Here is a 22,544-nt window from a genome sequence, read left to right as displayed (position 1 = left end):
GAAACAGGACAGTCTGATTGGTGAAGCATCCTTAGAAAGTCAACGCCCATTCCTGCAAATAGTTGTTTAAATTTCTATTCCTCAAAGAAAGGAGTGTAAAAGCTATACGCGTGAATTTTTTTACTGACACATCTTGTGTCATATTCAATGTAGTAAATAACACTAAATCAATGGAGCAAGAGTACTCCCACTTTTCCATCATCCGCATTACTTAGAAGACAAAATACACAAGAGAAAACTGAAAATGTTGAGTTCAAACTGTCTTATGATCTTACCAGAACAAAACAATGGAACTCTTTCTTTTGTGCTCATGTATTTAATGATGAAACTTTTGTGTCCTTTGTCATTAGTGGTGCTTTGGTGGGCAGTGCGTTGCAGTTGGATATTACCCTGAGATTATAAATGGCGGCTGGGCGTCCTGGAGCCCGTGGTCAGCCTGTTCGAGGACCTGTGGTGTTGGTGTCCAGAGCGCTGAAAGAGAGTGTGATAACCCAGTGTAAGACTCCTAGATATTTATTTAGTGCATGCAGTCCTGATATTTTCCTTTTTTGTAGAAGAAAAGAACACAAACACTGATCCTTTGATTAAATTTAAAGTAAGCTGTAGGTGTTTATATTCCGCACGGCTATAACACAGCTCTTGCCTGCACGTCTTCCTCCTATTCTTTCTTTGATTTTTCCTGCCAACAAAAGCAAAAATGCCCAAAAAAATACTATTTAAAAAAATTACATCATGTTTTTATTAGTAGAGTCCTGTAAAACAGAGTGCTGCTTGTTTTTACCAAGAAGACACACTTTCAGACAGTAATGAGTAAAATGAAGAGGCGAACCGATTCTGAGCAAAAAATAAAATAATAACAAAAAAACACCACAGTGTAATTTGATTGATGTGTAAATAATGAAAGTAGCAGCAATAATTCATACATTTTCATTCTCCTGTAGCCTTCTGTGGATTAATTTGGAACAAAAGAATCCAAACAATACATCATACTGGATATATATGCATGCCTTTATTATTAGGGTAGTAGTTACTTTAGATTAATTGAGGTCATGCATTATATCTGGTTATGCTACACAGTAATAAAACAATCCTTGTTCCAAATGCTGACTTTGAACAAAAAAAATAAACAAGAAAAAATTACTTTAATTAGTTGTATTAACATCAAAAGGATATTTTCATGTTAATGGCATTAAATGTTAGGACTCAGTGTGTGGACACCTGCTGTGTAACTCTGTAGCGGTTGTTTGTACATTGCGTACATTTACAACAATGATCCTCATCAGTCAGATCTCTGTGTCAGTAATACTTAACAGCTGTAACTAATTACTGAAGTTATACTGTTGCCATATGGCTAAGTGCACACATAGATCCTGTAGGTAACCTTGCGTAGCTGCAGTAAACCTGGATCGCATTCTGGTGAGGATGAGCTCGTACAGGCAGATCTGTGTGTGACTCTGCAGAGTAAACACAACTTCTGAACTCTGTGAAGTGATTTAAGGATCCGGTTCGATACCGAAATGTAGAAAAGTCTTGATGTTAAGGCTTTGAGCTCTTATTTGACCTGAGATGGGTTTGGGCAGTGAGGCAGAGTGAAACTGAAGGTGAAGGCATGTGACTTTTCAACCCTACACATAAGACGAGCAAAGACTAGTTCTGTATAAGTAGGAAAAATACATGGTGGAGCGATTTTGTTTTTTTCTTTGTAAAAGTAAAAAATATTTTTGAACTCAAATAAAATATAATTATCAAAATTCATATGCAGGCAACTGTTTTATATAAAATTCTTATAATATGTGTATTTATTGTAAAGTTACGTTGAAACCAAGCACACCATTGTTTTTCTTGTGACATTACCAATAAGTTTGTGTCACATGGCCCTCTTCCTATTGGAAAAACAAAAGTTGTATCCAAGATGGCCGACTTCTAAATGGCCACCATGGTCACCACCCATCTTGAGGAGTTTGCCCCCTCACATATACTAATGTGCCACAAGCAGGACTTTAATATCACCAACCATTCCCATGTTATTACGGTGTATCCATATAAATGGCCCGCCCTGTAGTTTTGCATTTATAGCTGATCTAAAAGCTCTCTATGTGCAGCAGATCAGTTTCATGCTCTATAGGTGATCTGGGTTAAGCTGCGTAATTTCTTTTAAATATATAATTGAATATGTAATTGTGGAATTGAAAATCCAATAACTGGAATATGTCAACAGGATGTCAGCAAATGTTGTAATGTCAGCAAAGGATGATGTCATGTAATATTCCGATAGACGATAAACGTAATTAACTGCAGAACCCCAGTTCTTACAGTAGTTTCATTGCAAAGATTTAAACATGCAATGTTTTTGCTATTCACCAAAACTGAGAAACATATTTGAAGCTCTGCTAAAGCCTGGCAGTGAAAATGCAAATAAGTGCAGCTTGAAAAAGTATATTCTGTACATTTGACTGCTTGTTTCATAAAATTGGACAGGTGAACGATCTTAGGGTGATTAGATAAAAGTATAAACTTCCTTTTTATGCCGCGAACCCATAATTGTTATTCACATGTTTATGTGGCCTATTCTAATAGGCCTTTGTAATGTCTAAATTTACCCGCTGCTTGTCTACTGGTTCTGTGCTTCAGAGACAAATGCTTCCTATGCTTGTTCAAAAAAAAAAAAAAAAAAGTACAAAAGCATTCAAATAACATTGTTCCCTGTTCTGTAGTCCTAGGTACAGAGGGAAGTATTGTCTGGGAGAGCGACAGAGATACAAGATCTGTAACACCACACCTTGTCTTCATCACCTGCCCACGTTCAGGGACATCCAGTGTAGTCACTTCAACAGTCAGCCATACAAGGGCAAGTTCTACAAGTGGGAGGCAGTCATCAACACGGGTGAGCGGATTAAATTTGAGTCAGCCGCTGTTGCTTCTGTTTTTTAAATTTCCATTTTCACGCCAACACTTTGTTACCGCTTCTCTCTCTGAAAACAGTGAACCCCTGTGAGCTGCACTGCCGTCCACTGAATGAAAACTTTTCTGAGAAGATGCGCGATGCTGTCATTGATGGGACGCCTTGTTATGAAGGCAACAAAAAGCGAGATATATGCATCAACAGCATTTGTAAGGTATTAAAGCAATACAAGGCGCATATATATATATATATATATATACACTCATCAGGTTTGAAGGTGTTTCTTCTTTTGACTGAAAAAAACTTTGTATTGATTGATGGGAATCTTTTTTCTTCTGTTGCGTTTGTGCTTTGTCGCTCATGCAGTAAACTGAGTTGGTGCTCGTCTTGTTTTCTCTGCTGGCGAATTTTGTACATTTGACATTCTGGGTCACAAGCATGCTGATTTAAAAAAAAAAAAAAAAAAAAAAAAATAGAAAAAAGGAAAGACGGGGAAACAAATCTGGAGGCTGTTATCTTAAGATAGCAGCCTGTTCTTGCCTATCGCCCTGGGCTAAAATGGAGTGGACAGCAGTCTCTGACTTCATGACATTTTGTGACATTTTTGTCACACACCCACACTCTCTTTGTCGAAGATGACCCATTTGTGGTTTTTGATTCAAAAAAAATTTATTCTCCGTAACATAAAAAGCAAGTATTATTCACATAATACTTGCCCCCATATGTTACACCCCGGCCTAGGCAACCCGAGTGCAACACGAAAAAAGTAAAAATAAAGAAAAAAAAAAAACCCACAGAAAAAAACCCCACTAAGGCTCTCCACCAAAATCCCAAAACGAAAGTATCCCATAACGAAAGTATTGACAAACCCATTCACAACTATTTACAACAAACTATTTATTTACAACACGGGGGGAGATCGCGACCATGACACACTGAAACACAGGGTTTAAATACCTAGAGGGAGCAATCAGGAAAATGGACAACAAGAGGGAAACACAGCTCACCAGCTGGAAACACCGCAAAAACACTCAGCTCACTAGCTGTACCCACACAAATGGCACTCTGGCCCAGAGCTCACCCTGCTCTGGGCTTAAATACCCTTAATTGCTGATGGGAGTCAGCTGCGCCGGAGGGAAAGGTGGCATCTCAGGTAGGAGGTAGTGGGACACGCCCACACAGGCACCCTCAGGAGAGAGAGAGGCCCTGCTAGGGCCGTAACACCCCCTCCCATAAATGCAAACCCATGGTTTGTCAAATTTATGTTAGCAAGGGGTGCAGATCTGAAGGATGGTTTTGAACATGAACCGGAGAAAGGATCAACCAGCGGCAGCTCAGGGTTAGTTGGCCTCGTACACCGATTATGGGGTGCTACCGAGCAATTGTGCTCCAGGTTTAGCCTTTCCGTAGGCCTGGCAAGCTTGTCAGTTTGAGAGCCACGACTGACTTCTCAAAATAGGCCCCTTTTGTGTTGAGTGGGCTTTCTGTTTGAGTACCAGTTTGACACAATTGGCAACCACATGGCCAGGCTTGTGACAGAAAAAAAACACAGTTTGGGCCTAGATCTTAACACCATAACTGCATTTTCCTTCTTAGCTGGCCCACTTTTACCTGTCCAGGCTGCGCTATAGTGCAGAGGGATATCCTGTCCTACCGCCCTTGCTGTATGAATCAGCTTAAACTCATCTGCCAGGGTGGCAGCTTGCTGTAGAGTTGTAACCCTCTGTTCACTTAAATAAAGGGCCACAGACTTAGGAACAGTTTTTAAAATCCTCCACCAGCATAAGCTCACGTATGGACCCCACATCATTAACCTGGCTTGCCGCACACCACCTATCAAAGAGCCTCGTCTTCTCCCTGGCGAAGTCAAGATAGGACTGTCCCTGCGCCAACTCCAACCCTCGAAAATGCTGCCTATAGGCCTCAGGTACCAGTTCATAGGCTTGGAGGACGGCACTTTTGATCTTTCCATAAACCAGGCAGTCCTGCCTAGACAGACCAGAACACGCTTCTTGAGCCTTACCTGTCAACCGACACAGCAACATCACCCCCCACACATCTTGAGGCCACTGCAGTGCAGTTGCCAGGCGTTCGAACACACTGAAAAAGCTGTGAACACTGGATTCACAGAAGTCTGGAACCAGGTGAATGTTATTGCTCACAAACGAGCCTCTAGACACCTGTACACTAGCAGCTGTGTCAACCATTTTGGGGATGGTGAAGAGTTAGAAAAACACAACCTAAGTAAGACAATTAACAGACCACTACACAACTTACTTTAGCTGACCAACTTACCTCCCGCCACACACACGTTAACAAAACAACTTACCCAGTTCCAAAACCTTGCCCTGTCTATCTTCCGGAGCGTGCTGGGCTCGAGGCAACTTTAAAGGCAGAACTTCAGCGACCGGAGCCCTGAATTGCCTACCCCCGACAGAGAATTAATCCCCACCCAGGATTACTCCAAAAACAACAAAGGCAAAATAACAAAAGAGTGCCCGAAGGAGGAACTTAAAAAGCTCAGCTGGGCACTCACCTACCTTAACTGGGAAGTTATTAATCTCTAAAAGGTGCCAAAGCGAGATAATCAAAAAGAAAACCAAATCCAACACAGAACTCCCTTTTCAAATATCCCGGACGAGCCCCCACTTGTTACGTTCCCCTGGGGGGGTCTAGGCGGGGAGGGGGAAGTAACAAAAGTGACCGGGTCAGAAAAAGGAGTCAAGGAGGCGAAACAGTTAAATAAAACAGTTTTATTGAAGTAATTCAACTAAAAGAGACGGACAAGGCGCTATCACCATAAAAGTAACACAAACAAAACTCAGGCATTGGTCAGTAATGCAAAATGTCAAAAGGAAAATGCAGCTCACTAGCTGACAACCACAAAACACAGCTCACCAGCTGGAAACACCGCAAAAACACTCAGCTCACTAGCTGTACCCACACAAATGGCACTCTGGCCCAGAGCTCACCCTGCTCTGGGCTTAAATACCCTTAATTGCTGATGGGAGTCAGCTGCGCCGGAGGGAAAGGTGGCATCTCAGGTAGGAGGTAGTGGGACACGCCCACACAGGCACCCTCAGGAGAGAGAGAGGCCCTGCTAGGGCCGTAACACTAGGAACACCACGGGAAGCATGTTCCCATCCTAAGTTTGGTCAAATTAATTAATTAAAAAATAAGTACATACCTTTTTTCAAGTATTGTATATAAATGCAACTTTGAGGTACTCAGTTTTCTGTTGCTTTCAACTCTTTCAGTAGTATTATTGTGCTATGAATATCTATTTATTTGCTATTTTGCCTAGCTTTAACTTTAGAATAGAATAAAATAGAATTGAATAGCCTTCTGCCATTGCACGTGCATAATTAAGAAAACTATTGAAATGCACAGTTAAAATTAGTTTATTGATTTGGCAGCTAAATCCATAAGTTAGGTAGCAAGATAGTGATGTAATTAAACATTAATGGATATATTATTTAATATATTATATAGATGCAATTCTGCATAATGCATGCTTAAAAATAGCCATGTTTTCTTGCTATTGTGTTTGCTCTTTTACCAAAGTCAAACTTTGTTTACATGGACTTAAGTAAGAGAACCACCTGATGCAGCTCAACTGCTGCCTTTTGTTTATCTGGATTACATGTTGTGCCTTCATTTGCACCATGCCAGAGTACAGTATCCAGCAAACCCAACCTAAAAAGTAAATAAATAAATACTACACTATAATATTAAGGATTACTTTGAGCTTCATTTGCATCATCTGCCCACTCCAAACAAGTCAAAGGTACATGAGACAGCCTCTGCTGTTTTTCTGGCTTTTAGAAAGCGATGTAACAGGAACTACCATAGTTCAAAGGGTCACCAAGTCACATTTGCTACATAATGTCCGTTATCGTGATACTGATCATTTTTGTGGCATGTTTCTAACAGAATATAGGCTGTGATTACGTGATAGATTCCACTGCTGTAGAGGATCGCTGTGGAGTGTGCAATGGTAACGGCTCCACCTGTACAACTGTGAGGAAAACATTTGAAGAGAGTGAAGGGCTGGGTATGTTGTTTTCTTTTCTGTTTTTTACATTAACCCTACTCACAAAAGTTATTTTGACATATCACAAAGATGTGTACAAAGAACAGATGTAAGAAATCAAAAGGGATGATGGGTAAACTGAGTCGAGCTGTTTCTGTTTCAGAGTTCAGGATTTATTTGTTGTTGTCTTAACATATTATTCCACAAAGTCTTTGCTGTGGGAGAAAAAACAGATTATAACCTCCCAAAATAGTGTTTTTTACAGTTGTAACATTTTTGAATGTCTTTTTTGTGGATACATCGTTTAAAACACCGCGTATCAGAATACTTGTATTTCTATTTCACAAAGATTGTTCTTTCACTAAAATTTCACGTCTTTTTAGGCTATGTAGACATTGGACTGATCCCAGAGGGAGCCTGGGACATTCACATTGAGGAGTTGGGAGCAGCTGGAAATTTCTTGGCACTCCGAAGTGACAATCCCAGCAAGTATTTCCTGAATGGTGGCTGGACGATCCAGTGGAATGGAGAATACAAGGCTGCTGGAACAGTATTCACCTATGAGAGGACCGGACAGCTTGAAAACCTGACATCTCCAGGGCCCACTACAGAGCTTCTGTGGATTCAGGTATGAGTAAACCCACGGTTTTAAATGCATTATCCCTTTCTAAGTCATAGAGAAAGACTCTGTTTATTCCCATATGAAAAGGCTGGGAAACAAAGTCCTTTGCATTTTGATTACTTTCAAGTCTTTAAACTGCATACAGTTCTGCTCCAAATAAGCAAATGTAGTAACTATAATAATTTTTGTTGACACTGGAAATAGTCTATAGCTGTGCAAATAAGAGATGGTGAGGGAAGTAAAATTTCACCACTCAGCATAACTATTTTCGATTCTACCTTGCACCTCACTTTCTGTTGCCATGAAACGTTTCTTATTTCTCCTCTCGTGTGTTACAGCTTCTCTTTCAGGAGGCCAATCCAGGAGTGAGGTACGAGTACACCATCAGTCAAAATGTCTCCGAAAAGAACAACACCCCGCTGTCAGTTTTCTACTGGAAATACGGTTCGTGGACTGAATGCAGCGTTACTTGCGGAACAGGTAAGAGAAACAGCTTTGCTATACATAAGTGGGCAAACGTACGGGGAGTGAGAGAGATTATGGCGTAAAATGTGCCACATGCCACTATTTTTGCATGTGGAGGAATAGAGACCGTTTTGATGATGAAGGTGGAGCGTACTGTTCAAAATCTCCCATAGGCGTTTAATGATGTGAAGACCAGTGAAATCGATGATTTATATTCATCTTCAGAGTCATTAAACCCATGAGTGAGCTCTCGTGGAGACATTGTTATCCTGGACGAGGCTGTTCCCATCAACACAAGAAGTGTTTCTTCACAGGATAAAAGTGGTTGTTCAGAACAGGGGCCCGTTCTTCGTACGTCGCTTACTACATCCAAGATCAAATGACACATCCAAGATCAAATCATCGCGCTAACTCTGAGCTCGCTATTCCGGTTCCCCGAACACACCTGTTGTTGACGATTAGTATAGCTGGATGAAGTAATGTGAGATCACTGGGTGGCCCAACAGGGGCTACGCATCGATAGTAGAAACATTGATCGGCAACCCTTTGATTGGTCGGCGAAAATGTCGAAGGAGCGCGCTCGGTATTTTTCGGCAGCAGAGCAAGAACTCTTGAGTGAGGGATTTCAGGAGTTTCAGAGTTTAATCAGAACGCAAGGGAACACTGCAAAGGCTGCAAAAGCAAGGAGCGAGGGCTGGCAGAAAGTTGCTGACAAATTAAACTCGTAAGTAATTTAATAATAACAATAATAATGGAGTGGATCTATATAGCGCTCTTCAAGGCACCCAAAGCGTTTTACAATGCCACTATTCAGTCACTCTCACATTCACACACTGGTAGCTGTCACAGCTGCCCTGGGACAGAAGCCAGGCTGCCATATCGCGCCATCGGCCCCTCTGGCCAACACCAGTAGGTGGTAGGGTAGATTTATCATATCACACTATATTATCCAATATTATATTACATTATATTATATTACATTATGTTATATTATATCCCCTTTCACATTAGCGCCACAACAGGACCCACTAGAACATGGGAACAAGTAAAAGGGAAATATAAGAATATTCTACAGAATGGTAATATTTATCACTTATATTGCTTTTCGTCTCTTGGAAAGAGACCCTGGAATAATCTGTTTGTTTGTTTATAACAGCAACCAAGAAAAGGGCAGAGCAAAAAAAGACAGGTGGTGGTCCTGCACCCCCTCGTCAACAAGTTGGTTAAGTGAATAATACCCTCACGGGAAAATCGATATCTCTCTATGAGCACACTGTCGCGCTGAGCTAAAGGATCCTGTCTGTCCCGCAATATACGCTGAATTCTGAGGACTCTCCTTATCAATCTTGCACCTTCCGCAATGGGTGGCTCCCGTATACGGACAGGACATGGCTGCGACAGGCTTCCCAAATCCACCTTCGCTTTTATAGCCGTGGTCTCCCATCTTGATTACACGAAGTAAATTGCAATTACTACTCTGAAATCTGAATTACATCTGTAATAATCACATACATGTAATAGAATGTTAATAGTACATTTCCCGTTTTTAGGAAATGACCTGTATGTATCTGTGTGACATCAATAAAAGGATCAAGTGCTGCATTATCTTCAGTTACATTGATAATATTTATTTATGGTACAACAGTGGTAAAATATCGCTGTTGCTTTCGTATACATGAAGCGGAAATACCTGAGTGGCCGCGATCTAATCCTGTTTACATAAAGTAAACCTGCTCCCGAGCAGGTTTACGCTTACGGCTCTGTTGCTATGACAGCAAGTCCCGGATGGGCTTCGAAGAACCGAACGATCCAGGATCACGCGAAATCGTCAACAGTCAAATCCGGCTAACTTACTTAGCGAGGTACGAAGAACGGGCCCCAGTTTTGTATTGATTTACAGATATTCTGCTCTAGCCAGCGAACCAGAGCTACATCAGCTCACTATAGGGGTCAAACATGAGGTGACTTTAATTTGTCACAAGACAGTCAATAGTTTCTGAGAAACAACAAAAGAATGAAGAATGATGAAGAAGCATTTATGCTGTTGCTTCACACATTTCAAATACAAAAATCTTGTTAAGATTAAAGAGGCCAGTATGATCAATTGTTTGCTATTTGTTGCCCTCGCTGTGCCGTCCTGTTTTCTCTTTTGCTTCTTATCGCTTTCCACTCTCCCGTGTGGCCCTGATGGATGGACCCCCTCCCAGAGCCTTGCCCTGCAGTTGATTTCGCCTTCTTAATTTCTTCTCACATCTGCTCATCTTCCTTTTGTACTGTAATGGCCTCGTTTTTCAGTTGAGTGTCACAAGGTTGTCAAATTGTCGCGTAATGAATCAAACTCATTTTGCAGGTTACAAAGATGAGACATACAGAAGATTATGGTGGAGGTGGAGACCTTTTTTTGTCAGCCTTGTGTAACCCCACTCAGGATTTATGCATTTCCCAATGTGTGGGGAGTTTCATAAAGAAGAAAGAAATGCCTTTCTGACAAGTCCTTTCATCCCTTTTACATATACTCGCGGACACCTTGACCGCGTGGTTCTTTTAGATTTGATATTGATTTTCTCAACTTTTAAAGCTTGTCGTAGCACTGAAGCTGTATTTTTATGTATCCAAGAAAACACTGAGGGAGTCGGTGGGGCTTTAGGAGTTTTAGTGCCCAGTTGGATGCTGTATAGCAGCGGTCCCCAAACTTTTTTGCGCGACGAACCGTTTTAATGTCAGACAATATTTTCACGGACCGGCCTTTAAGGTGATGCGGATAAATACACCAAAATAAAATGATACAACCAAGACAAAAACTGTGGTATGCTGCAAATATAATAATAAACAGGAATTCGCTGTGTAATTGTGTAACTTTATCAGCAGTGTCCTCCTGAAATGCGCCAACAACATTGAGAGTAACGTCCTCCTCTCTGCCCCTTAATACTTTCTGGTCGCTGTGGTAACACGTAAATATTTCCTTCAAAATAAGACACAAAACTACAACACGGGAAAAGACCCAGGGAATCCGAGCTAACGATAAAAACCATGAAAACCATAAATTTCACATCTGAACCTCAACTCTCGTGGCCCGGTACCGAACGACTCACGGACGGTCTGTGGCCCAGGGGTTGGGGACCGCTGCTGTATACCATAACATTTAAACCCCAAATGTCACTTGTCAGTTGTATGTCACCATGGTGGCATGGTTGTTGGCAATATTACCTCACAGCAGTCAGGTCCTGTGTTTGAATCCACCATTTGGCTGAGACCTTTCTGTGTGGACTCTTCGTGTCTGTGTGGGTTCTCTCTGCGTAATCGGGTTTCCTCCCACAGTCCACAGACATCCAGCTAGTTGGGTTTAGGTTTATTGCTGATTCCAGACTGCCCGTCAGTGCGAATGTGGGCATGAAAGGTTTTCTGTCGTTACTTTTTTTTGTGTAATTTTGTTGTTGTTGTTTTAAAGTCACTACATAGTTAGCACCAGTCTGCCTCTGGTTTTGGATGATCTGGTAACAAGATTGAAGTTCAGATTGGTTAGTGTTAGATTGTAACATAAAGATTAAAGCTGGGAGATTTTTTCGATACCAGGTGTAGAGTTTCTGTGTTTACTTCTTTGTGTGTTTTCAGGATTGCATCTTTGGTATTTTCATGTGGTTTACTTCATTCCTCATTTATGTAACTCTTTATTTGTCATATAGCTCTTTAAATGTTGTTTTAAATATGGATAAAAATGACTCTATCCCTTCTGACTTCTGTTTCTGGAAAGCACCAGTGTATGTCTTCTTTTTCAATAAGATAAAAGGAAATGAAAATACGTAATTGAATGGTGTTCAAAGTTCAAATCCATTTTAAACTGCCAAATGGGTATAACAACAAGCTTCTGCAACCCCTAAAGCTTGTCCAATTTTGCCAAGTAGTCTCAGTGTTTAGATATTTCTTTCCTCTTCTTTTTTCAGGCTTTTATTTTATTAGACATCATTTATCTGTATAACCTGGAAATCTGTATTAACCTCCCAAATAGGGGTGTTGTTTTGAGCTTGAAGATCAGTCAGAGCCTTTTCAATGATAGTGAAACTAAATCAGTGAAACTGTTGTCCTGTTCTCGGAGACAAATGAAAAATAAGATTTGACTTTGCTTTCAAATGCATTTTCAAGAGTGATGGCCTTGGATGAATTTAATCATGCCAATACTTGTAACAATAACAAGCTTCACCGAGTGTCTTTCATTACTGCCTTTGTTGATCCTTTCATAAATATCACTTTACAACCACCAGCGAGGAAATTCCTATTGAGCCTCGCTTCAAGTAAAAACTGCACACAAACCAAATTGTGTTCCTTTACTAAAGCATTGATAATGCTTTATTGTTTAGTCTTTTTGTTTTGTTTTTTCAAAGAGGACAATTTTTTATAGCATGGTGACTCAGTGATAAATATCGCCGCTATGCAGGAAAAAAGTCTGAGCCTCACGATATAACAGCGCTCTTCTTAATGTGGCGCTTCCATGTTTTCCTTGTGTTTGTTGACCATTTCTTCCCAGAGTTCAGATCGCTCCTGGCTTTAAACCATGATTCATTTTCCATCAGAGATATTTGGATGCCACTCAGTTTCTTCATCCTGATCACCAAAGCTGAAACATCTGCATATGTTGATGGAAATCATTTTACTGAGTGGGCTGTCTAGACTTGGTGGGATTCAGAGATTTGGAAGTGAAAGGCTTAATTCTGAAAATGCCATAAGGGCAGCAGCAGCAGAAGTACAGAAGAGCTAATACAATAACCTCATCTGCTTTAGTATTCGTTAGTTAGTACACGATAACAAGACAGTACAATGGTATATCTAGCTGGAGATTCTTTATCTTCCCTGGGTGTCCCTGTTTTACCCACATTCATAAGCTTCTCGGTGTACCAAGAATTCATGATAAGACAACATTATTTGTCCAAGTAGTGTTTAAATTTAGCCACAAACATCATGTCATCAATATGGGGTGTTTCTCTGTATTTTCCCCCCATATCATTTCTTTTCTTCTTTTTTTCTCTGTGCAGCTTCCAATCTCACATAGCTGTCATGACCCTTAAGATGTATCTTTGAAGGTGTAAATTAGCTATCAAATGTGCATTGTGGCCCTCAGCAGGATCAGAGCAGAGGGCGCTGTGAACTGAGGGTTGTCTTCTGCTTCGACAGGATGAAAGTCCCCTCAGGAGAGTGAGAGGAATGATGGAGAGCGTTATCACATGAGATAAACCTGTTGTCAGCCTATTAGGTACAGTTAGTGCAGTGCTTTTTGAAACCATAAAGACTCACCATCCGTAAATGCACACCACGATTCTGTTGATATCTTTTCTTGTGGTGTAACCATTTAGCGTCAGGTGGCTAAAATTAACAACCAACAAATTTGTAAAATATTGGATGAGAAGAGCTACGTGACACGGGCTTCGAGAAGCTTTGAGAATTTGGTCGATTTTTCGTTATATTTTTTACATGTACGTAAAAGCAAAGGTATCACTGGAACTGGAGCAGTTGGTACTCAGCATACTGTTAAAATTCAACAGGACTGTTCAAACGTTTAATATTTAATCAGAATCCTTTCACGTTTAAACATGCACATATTTCAAACACTGCCTACAGAGACTTTTAAAAATGGCTTTAAAATTTTCTATATATCGCTTAAATAAAGGAAACCTATCATCATTAAAATGTTTTTTAAATTTTTTTCACAGTTCTTTTTTCCTTTCTTCTTAACTCATCTTGAGTCACTATTTTTATTTACCTTGTTTTAATCATTGCCATTACATTACTTTTACTAGTGTGTTTGTTTATAAATCTGTTATTGGTTGTCCATATGTTTGAAATAGAACGATAGCTCTTAACTGCCTAACCACAGGCATATGGATTTAGATCAAATATTTATATATTAGTCACAAAAATGCAGATTCTTGGTTTATCTGCAAAATGGTTTATTGACTGTGATGCTTCTCATGAACACCTCGAGCCAGCGTGTCCCCAGGTATTTTCAATAGGAGGAACAACGGGACTGAATGCTGACCAAGGAAGGTTTTGGATATGAGTCATCCTGAAAGGCTGGCGCTACTCTGACAGGAGGCATTGTCCTGCTGAAATAGCCACAGGACAGTGTGCAGCCACAAGAGTGGCACAGCTACAGCTTGGAGAACCTCATCTTGGTACCTCTGTCCAGTCAGGCTTGCCAGCAGTGCTGGCTTTCAGCCACCAGTCTGGCCTCAGTCGCCTTCAGTCAGTTGCAACATGGTGGCTTAACATGACAGTGTTGTAAATACTGGGTTTTTTTGTGGATTTTAAGACTAATTGTGTGATACTGTAGTAAATTCGTGTTTGGTAAACGTATTACCAACCCCTCCATGAACTAAAATCAACTGGAATAGGCTTTGACTATGTTAGGGTTTAAAGTGATGTTCTGAAAAATGGATTTAATGTCACGGTCCTGGGTCTCCTGACCCAGCGTTTTTAGTTCTTTGTGATTTTTGTATTATTGTACTTGTGTGTGATTTATTCTATGGCTTCTAGTTTTGATCCCTTGCCCTTCATGTCTCTCTGTGTCCCCTCTGTTCTGTGTAATTGTGTGTCTTTGCATGTTTGAGTTTCTTGTTTTCTGTCACTCTGCATTGTGCATTATGTTCTCATGGTTGGTTTTTTGTTACTCTCTCTAGTCTAGTCTCTTGTGTTCCCAGCTGAGTATTTCCCTGTGTATTTTGGTTCTTAGACCTCTGCCTTATGGTTTATGTCTCTGTATTTCTTAGTTGCTGTCTCCACTGTGTCAAGTTCGCGTCTCTGTGTGATACTTCCTGTTTTACTTTGATGGTCCGTGTCTCATGTGAATGCGTCCTGCTTTGCTTGTCTCGTCAGTCCTGATTTCTCCCATCTGTGCCCTCCTTCTGTGTCTCATTCCCCTCGTTACTTCCCTGTGTATTTAAACCCTGTGTTTCTCTGAGTCAGTGTCGCGTCGTCCCTCATGCTGTGTGGATCTCCCTGTGTGTCTCTCTGTGAGTTTTCCAAGTTCCCAGTTTAGATTAGTTTGTATGTTTTTTCCCTGCCAGCAAATAAAGCCGAGTTTTGAGTTCACCTCCCTGAGTCTGTGAGTCCTGCACTTTGGGTCCAACTCCTGCCTGCCGCACAGCGATTCATGACATTTAAAGCAAAGATTCAAAATGTGTTTCATACGTTTTTTTCTTCTTCGTCTTCGTTTTTTGGCTCATTTACATTGCTCGCAGCATTTATCTCAGCATACACCATTTCACAATGAAGTGAATGAATCAAAACACAAACGTGCCAGTGTAGCAGTCTTTTTTCTTAATGTTAAATGGTTCAAAATTACTTTTGTTGTGAAAGCTATGGAACGGGTTTGCAAATAAAATGTACATTAAAATGGGCAGCTCTGTTTTTCCACTTCCACCCATATTTTTAATTATGTTGTAAATGTAATCCTTTAGTTTAGTCTGTTAACATCTTTTTACAGCCCTTGGTATCGGATTCAGTTTTTAAAATGTGTAACGGATAAATATGTTGACACTTTTTGTTTTGTTTCTTATAATCATTTATAAGTTGTGTACTAGATGTCACAGAAAGTTTCTCTCTTCTGTATTTCAGGTGTTCAGAGGCAGATTATCCACTGTGTGGAAAAGACAACTGGGATAGTTGAGGAGCACTTCTGTGACCACTTAACCCGACTTGACCACAACCAAACCAGCTGTAATAAGGATCCTTGTCCAGCCATGTGAGTTGGGGTTTTTTGTCTCCCAGTTTTACAAAAGGACACGTGCAGTGTTGGTACTTTAACCCTCGCACACACAAAAAATTCTGCGTGCTCTACAATCATCAAACAATCAAAGCTGCCAAACCTAAAGTTACAGCAAGTTTAATATTATTCTACAGAATAAATTTCCATGTTGTAACAGTTTTTAATTAACTCAAAAATTGCAGTTTGACATTTATTTTAATTTACTTTTTCAAGCCTTTGAAGACAAATTGTTTTTTATGTATTTTCTTTTTTCAAAAAAATTACCTTTTGACTTTTTTTTAATTGGACAAGACAAGAGAAGTGAAATAGCCAGCAGGCATTTTTACTTCCATGCATTTTACACCACCAAAGTACAGCCCATCATCTTGTTTTAAGAGCCCAGTGTCTTCTTGGAAAAGGATGTTTGGCCAGTGGATCAACCCTTCTCTATGGAGGCTGCAGGAGTGCCATTGTTTACGCTTTTGTGGGATGTTACAGTTGATGTTCAAAAGACAGTGCTTGAATTATGATCCATCCATCCATTCGCTTCCGCTTATCCTTTTCAAGGTTGCGGGGGGCGCTGGAGCCTATCCCAGCTGTCATAGGGTGAAAGGCGGGGTACACCCTGGACAGGTCGCCAGTCTGTCGCAGGGCCAACACATAGGGACAGACAACCATTCACTCGCACATTCACACCTAGTGACAATTTAGATTAATCAATTAACCTATCCCCACAAGCTGCATGTCTTTGGACGGTGGGAGGAAGCCGGAGTACCCGGAGAGAACCCACGCAAACACGGGGAGAACATGCAAACTCCACACAGAAAGACCCCGGCCTGATGGAGGAATTGAACTCAGGACCTTCTTGCTGTGCGGCAACAGTGCTAACCACCGTGCCACCGTGCTGCTTGAATTATGAATAACAAAAAAATTTTTTGCAGAAATAATTAATCATTTATTTATTTGTTTGTTTGTTTCAGTTCATGTGGAGAGTCTAAGGAGCTTGAAAAGAAGGCGTCCTTAAAGACATTTCACCTCTAATCCAAGAAGCTTCTTCGGATGAGAGGTGAACCAACTTCAAGGACCAGACGCCTTCTTTCCAAGCTCCTTAGACTACAATGACCTGGATGACAGAGAACCTTCACAAACATATTCATGTGGAGATGATTTTTTTCTATATTTAGTAATGTTTAGATTTTTTTACAAAGACAAAGTTTGCCACTTTTAGTTTTCTGTGAGGAAACTTTGGAGTTGCATAAGGAAAAAGGTCCGATGTAAAACAAATAAAATAAAATAAATCTACACAAATCAAATATGCAGAGCTCCCTGCTGTTGCCATGCTTTGTTAAAAAGTGAGTGAAAAATATCTTCTTTATTTCTCTGTTAGATGTAAAACATGCCAGTAAAGATTTTGCATGTAGAAACTCTATAACAGTTTTTTTAGAGAATATTTATTTCCAGTGTCGATGGTAATCTATAAAAGTCAATTACAACAGACACACATCAAATACAGGCAGCGAGGTTTATATTCATAATGGATGGATGGATACATTCTCACTGTAAAAAAATCAGCAATATAAAGGGTAAAAATACTGTTATGTATGCATAGCCTTTTTTTGCTTGAAACTAAATGTCAAACATAACTTTGAAAACGAAAAAGAAAAAAAAAATACAATGAATGCTCACTACATTGCTGCATGATAATTAAAAAAAAAAATGTATGTACGTACGTACATACGTACAGCCATCTAAAACCACCAAGACTCATCTTTATTGTCACAGTCATTAAATACACTCTTATTCTACACAAAGCATAGCATTGCATTTGAAATCAGTGTAATCTTTGTGTCTTGTTGTGTAGATGGTGGGTTGGGGAGTGGCAGAAATGCTCAGCGAGCTGTGGGAGCTCAGGCCAAACTAAGAGGACAGTTCTTTGCATTCAAGCATTAAGTGCGGAGGAGCAGAAAGCCCTGGAGCCCAGTAACTGTGAACACATCCCCAAACCTGAGTCACTATCCTCCTGCAACACACACATCCCCTGCCCAGCAGACTGGACCACTGGCAGCTGGTCAAAGGTGAGTGTGGGTCAGAATCTGAGGTTCAGGTGTAACCAGACAGCAACCTTCACATTTGGGGAAAATGAATTATTTACTAATCGTGGAGAAAGTTTTCTAGTTTTTTCTATTTTGAAAGCATTCATTCACACAGAAAATTTTCACATCTCAAGCTTTTTGAAGTATAATTCAGTTGTTTTACACATTTAGTGTTACTGATCATTTAAGACACTGCTGGTTGCTTAAATGTCTTTTGTGTAACTATTCTCTGACTCTATTACACATAGACACAGTGTGGAATAAGGCAAGAAGCCAGATTTAAGGGTGTTTAAATGTGAGCATTTATACCCTGACCTCTCCCTATTCTCAGCATTTCTCTGTACTTTTTTTTTTTGCCAGGCCTTTTTGAATGGATATATGAAAATCTTTTGTCCAGACCAAATTGTTTCTCCACAGCTGTTTGAAGGATGACCATAAATGTATGGTTTAGATAGTCATCTCCTTCAGTCTTAACTGCTCAGCCTGTTTGTGACAAGGACTAGTTGAGAAAGATATAGCATTAAGTGAAGGTATGGTTGATGCCCTTCCCCACACAGCACCAATCTTAACACCTCCTTAGCCTTCCTCAGCTACCTCCATTTCAGAACTCCCTGCTGTCCATCCTCCTCTCAGATTAACCTGCCTAGACACATGGCTGTCATGACTGGTGAGGTGACAGCTGGATCATCTACACTAAGTCTAGACCCCTGATCTCATCAGTCCTAAGGTCCTGAAGTCCTGTGCTGCCCAGCTGTCCTGGAACAGCTCTTAAACCTGAGCTTGATGCGGGTACCAGCGCTATGGAAGACATCATCATATTGTTTTCCAACAGAGCTTTACACATTTTATAGTCTTTGTTATGTTTTTTAAGCACATTGTAAATCTACAGAGCTGTTGCATGGCTTAATAATGCTTTGGTCTTTTCTTTTTTTTTCCCCTCTTACAGTGTTCACTGTCTTGTGGAAGTGGAGTACGTCACCGTAATGTTACCTGCTCTAGAAACACAGGGGTTGATTGTGACCCCCAAAAGAAACCTTTAGCTGTTAGTACCTGCTACATCCAGGAATGTCCACAGATTGTCGATAATTTTGGAGGTTTCGACTGGTCTGGAAGTGGCTGGTCCAGCAAAGAAGTGCTTAATGAAATAAACCCCATACCCGAAGTCAAACCTCCTGCCAAGTACAGCACCACCAGAGAGCAGCCAAGAGTTCATAACGACCTTAATGACATCGTTGAGGGAGATTTCCACTACCACAACAACATTGAAAATACTGATCACTCTCAGGACAACTATGTCCCGGTGGATGATTTTTACTATGACTATAACTTTATCAACTTCCATGAAGACTTGTCAGATGACTTTGAGAGCAATGGAAACATTTCAGTCAGTCACGGTTTGAGTGTTTCGCAGGAGGTCGAGCCAACCCACAGTGTAAAAGAAGATGCTCACATAGAAATTGCAGCCACTCCCACAGCTACTTCAGCCGTTCCAAAGCCCACTGCCTACACTTTGGAAACAGAAAATCCTCAGAACACAAAAGTGAACGTAACAAAGGACAGTAAAAATGCAGCGGCAAAAGAGGTTTTGCAAACAAATTCTGAAAACTTGGATGACTATCTTTCTGAGGATTTTCTTCTGCCTGTGTCGACCACTCACTCTCCACTACTGTCTACAACTCAGCAATCAAAACCAGCGGCAGAGAAGCATGGCATTCTGTGGCTGCCTGAAAACATTAGTGCAGTGCCTAGTCTGGGTTCCACTACAAAGCAGCCTTTACAGGATGTGAAATGGGGGCAATATGCAGAGGAGGCTGAAAATAACTATGACAGCTTCAGTGAGGAGGAAAATCACACTGAGGATGTCACTATGACTCCAAAGCAGACTGTTTCTACTCCGAGACAACAAACAGCTATCAATACTCCTGACTCTACTGTTGAAGGGGCTCAGGAAACAAAGGAATATGATAATTATGACTATATCTCTGCAGACCAAGATAATGTCGAGAGTCCAGAACCTTCAGGTCCCCCCACATCAGAAACTACAATTCAGATTAAGACTGAATTTCCTCTGGATGAAAATACTGCAGAAATACCTCAAGCCAGTGGGTCAACATTATTTTCAAATGCCTTCACAATGGATGATGTCAACACGGATCAGACTAATTTTGATACATTATATGCCACTACCGAGAATTATTCACGGGATACCGACAGAGACCTCAGCACAACCTCACTTCCTGCCTCTGAGAAATCCATTCCTCCCCCTGTTTCCTCTTTGCTCATCTCAGGTAACCAAGAGGCCTCCACATCATTAACTGGAACAGCAATCATACCTCCTACTCAGTTTTCTCCAGCTGATTTCCCAACGCATATGATGAAACCGATTCCGTCAAAGCCAGAGTTCACTAAAACAACTGGAACGTATCCCACATCTCAAGCTCCGTTGTTTGATGTAGTGAATTATGACTACAACGAAATAGCCTTTCCACCCGTGGTGAGGAGCGGCATTAACAGTGATCCTGGCTCTTCATACCAGGTTTCAACAAACTCAGGAGCCACTCCTCAACACAGCACAACATCAGCACAAGACTCGGAGTCGCCCACACCTGCTGTGGCCTTTTTTCCAACCGTTCCAGCTGTCCTAACATCTGTCCAAACTTACGTCCACACACAAAACACTGCAGCTGCCTACTGGATTGCTGGCAACTGGAGTGCTGTACGTATGAAATAATTTACACATTACACCTGCTTTTATTTTCCAGGCAAATAAAAAACACAAAATAAAAGCATTATCTTCATTCTTTAGGGACAGGATTTGAGCTAGGGTTAACACAGCAAGCGTCAACGTACATAATAAACTGCTTTAATACCGAAAACATCTCTAAATTTCAAATGTGTTCTTATCCACAAGCTTTTCTTGTGCGTGCTGGTTTTCTTTGTGCATCCAGCCTCAAATTGTGCAGCACAAAATGATTCTAATATGAGTTATTATGTTTACGAGCAGTGCTCCACCACCTGTGGACTCGGTGCTATCTGGAGAACTTTGACTTGCAGTACTGGATCACAGTCGGACTGTGATCCCGCAAAGAGGCCCGCACCTGCCCAGAGGTGTTACCTGCGCCCATGCTCTACATGGAAAATTGGGGAATGGAGTAAGGTGAGACTACTTGTTTTATATATCATATATATGTATATATCATATACAAATCAAAAGTTAAATAAATAAAACTGTAATACGGTGGACTTTTCTATTTACTATTTTTTATTACGGCAGGATTTTAGGCAACGGTGATTTGTCTACGACTTTGGTCTAGACTGAACTCTAATATCTCTGACTGGATTTGCAAGTCAAAGCTTTGTGTCTGATATTCTAGTTCAAAGTTGGACAACAGCTAACATTATGCATGGTGTAATAAATGTGGGCATGTTGGCATTTTGATGTTTTGTTTGCATTGAGCTCAGTGTCGTGTTTACTCAGCCTCATGCAGACTCTGACGTGGCTGTAGACTTATTTTTTTGCAGTCGTATTTTATAGTTTTTCAATAACAAACAAACAAACCGATGTAATGTTCCCCACCCCCTGGGATTACAGATACACGATGGAAAGAAAAAGAAAACAGCTTTGATATAATACATGGAGGTGGATATGAATAAGATAAAGCTAGTATACATTTATGGAAGGAATAAACATCATTGCATTGTGATTTGCCGCCTTTTCTTTTTTTACACATTCCATGAAAAGTCACAGAAAGCGTTTCTTTCATCCACATGTTGAAAGATGGAGGTTTGTCAGAGAGAAAATGTTTTCAGGCCAATAAAGATGCAAAAGCGATTGTTTTTGGTTGTGCTGCAGGAACCATGAGCTCTAAAAAAAGAGACCTTGAAAATGAAGATGTATGTACAGTGTTATTTTTTTCTGCACAAAAATGACAGGGCTTTGAAAGAAAATCTTCAAAAATTCCAAAGCCCCAAAACATATGAGCTACAGTAGCTGGAGCTTCGTGGCAATGTAAACATGCTGGGGTAACATTAGGATATGTTTTTTTACAAGTTTCACCGTTGACCAGTGCAAATGATGTACCAATTTAAACTGAATCGGACTTTGTTTAATGCAAAGAGAAATATGAAAACATTCCCCGGGGAGGTCAGTGTTAGATCCTGTTGCCATGGCACCTTTGTTTTTCCCCATGAGGATGGATTCATACTCTCAATCTTAGTGCAGACTTTAGACATATTACCTTTTCATAGAAGTAAACCAAGTTTTTCATCTATATCATTACTGGCTGTTAGATATTGGAGCCTGAAATGCTTACTAAGAAAACTGCTAATTTATAAAATATTTATAAAAAAACAATTCATAAATAAATCTGCCTCAAGTAAACACGAGTGTTCATTTTACAAAAAGATTTCTTAAAAAAGAGCTAGACCATTGTTTCTGTGCCCAATTCAATTCAATTCAATTCAATTGTATTTATATTTCGCCAAATCACAACAACAGTCGCCTCAAGGCACTTTATATTGTAAGGTAGACCCTACAATAATACATACAGAGACAGTTTGACTCTGTTGTAATGGGGTAGAAGAGAGAAGACAGAAGAAAGACCAATGCATGTATACTTATGGGTCGTCTGTCCAACCCAATAAGCTAAACCAGCACTAGAGAAACGAGTGATGTGAAAATATTTTTGCAATGG

At 40.4% G+C, this 22,544-nt stretch overlaps 1 protein-coding gene across 2 annotated transcripts in view; it reads left to right on the top strand.

Annotated features, from left to right (window-relative positions):
- adamts7 (a disintegrin-like and metallopeptidase (reprolysin type) with thrombospondin type 1 motif, 7) overlaps nucleotides 1-22,544 on the top strand; it is a 99,727-nt gene that overhangs the window by 49,711 nt on the left and 27,472 nt on the right. For both annotated transcript variants that reach the window (XM_080885438.1, XM_080885437.1), the window contains exons 11-20: nucleotides 351-496; nucleotides 2,715-2,884; nucleotides 2,983-3,116; nucleotides 6,836-6,956; nucleotides 7,319-7,563; nucleotides 7,896-8,037; nucleotides 15,628-15,754; nucleotides 17,619-17,832; nucleotides 18,797-20,566; nucleotides 20,855-21,007. In XM_080885438.1, the coding sequence (XP_080741564.1) occupies nucleotides 351-496; nucleotides 2,715-2,884; nucleotides 2,983-3,116; nucleotides 6,836-6,956; nucleotides 7,319-7,563; nucleotides 7,896-8,037; nucleotides 15,628-15,754; nucleotides 17,619-17,832; nucleotides 18,797-20,566; nucleotides 20,855-21,007 (3,222 nt within the window). The remainder of the gene's footprint in view (nucleotides 1-350; nucleotides 497-2,714; nucleotides 2,885-2,982; nucleotides 3,117-6,835; nucleotides 6,957-7,318; nucleotides 7,564-7,895; nucleotides 8,038-15,627; nucleotides 15,755-17,618; nucleotides 17,833-18,796; nucleotides 20,567-20,854; nucleotides 21,008-22,544) is intronic.

The sequence above is a fragment of the Rhamphochromis sp. 'chilingali' genome (assembly GCF_963969265.1).
Source record: "Rhamphochromis sp. 'chilingali' genome assembly, chromosome: 6".
Taxonomy (NCBI): domain Eukaryota; kingdom Metazoa; phylum Chordata; class Actinopteri; order Cichliformes; family Cichlidae; genus Rhamphochromis; species Rhamphochromis sp. 'chilingali'.
Note: the sequence above shows the minus strand (reverse complement) of the source record. Positions and strands in the feature narration are given on the sequence as shown.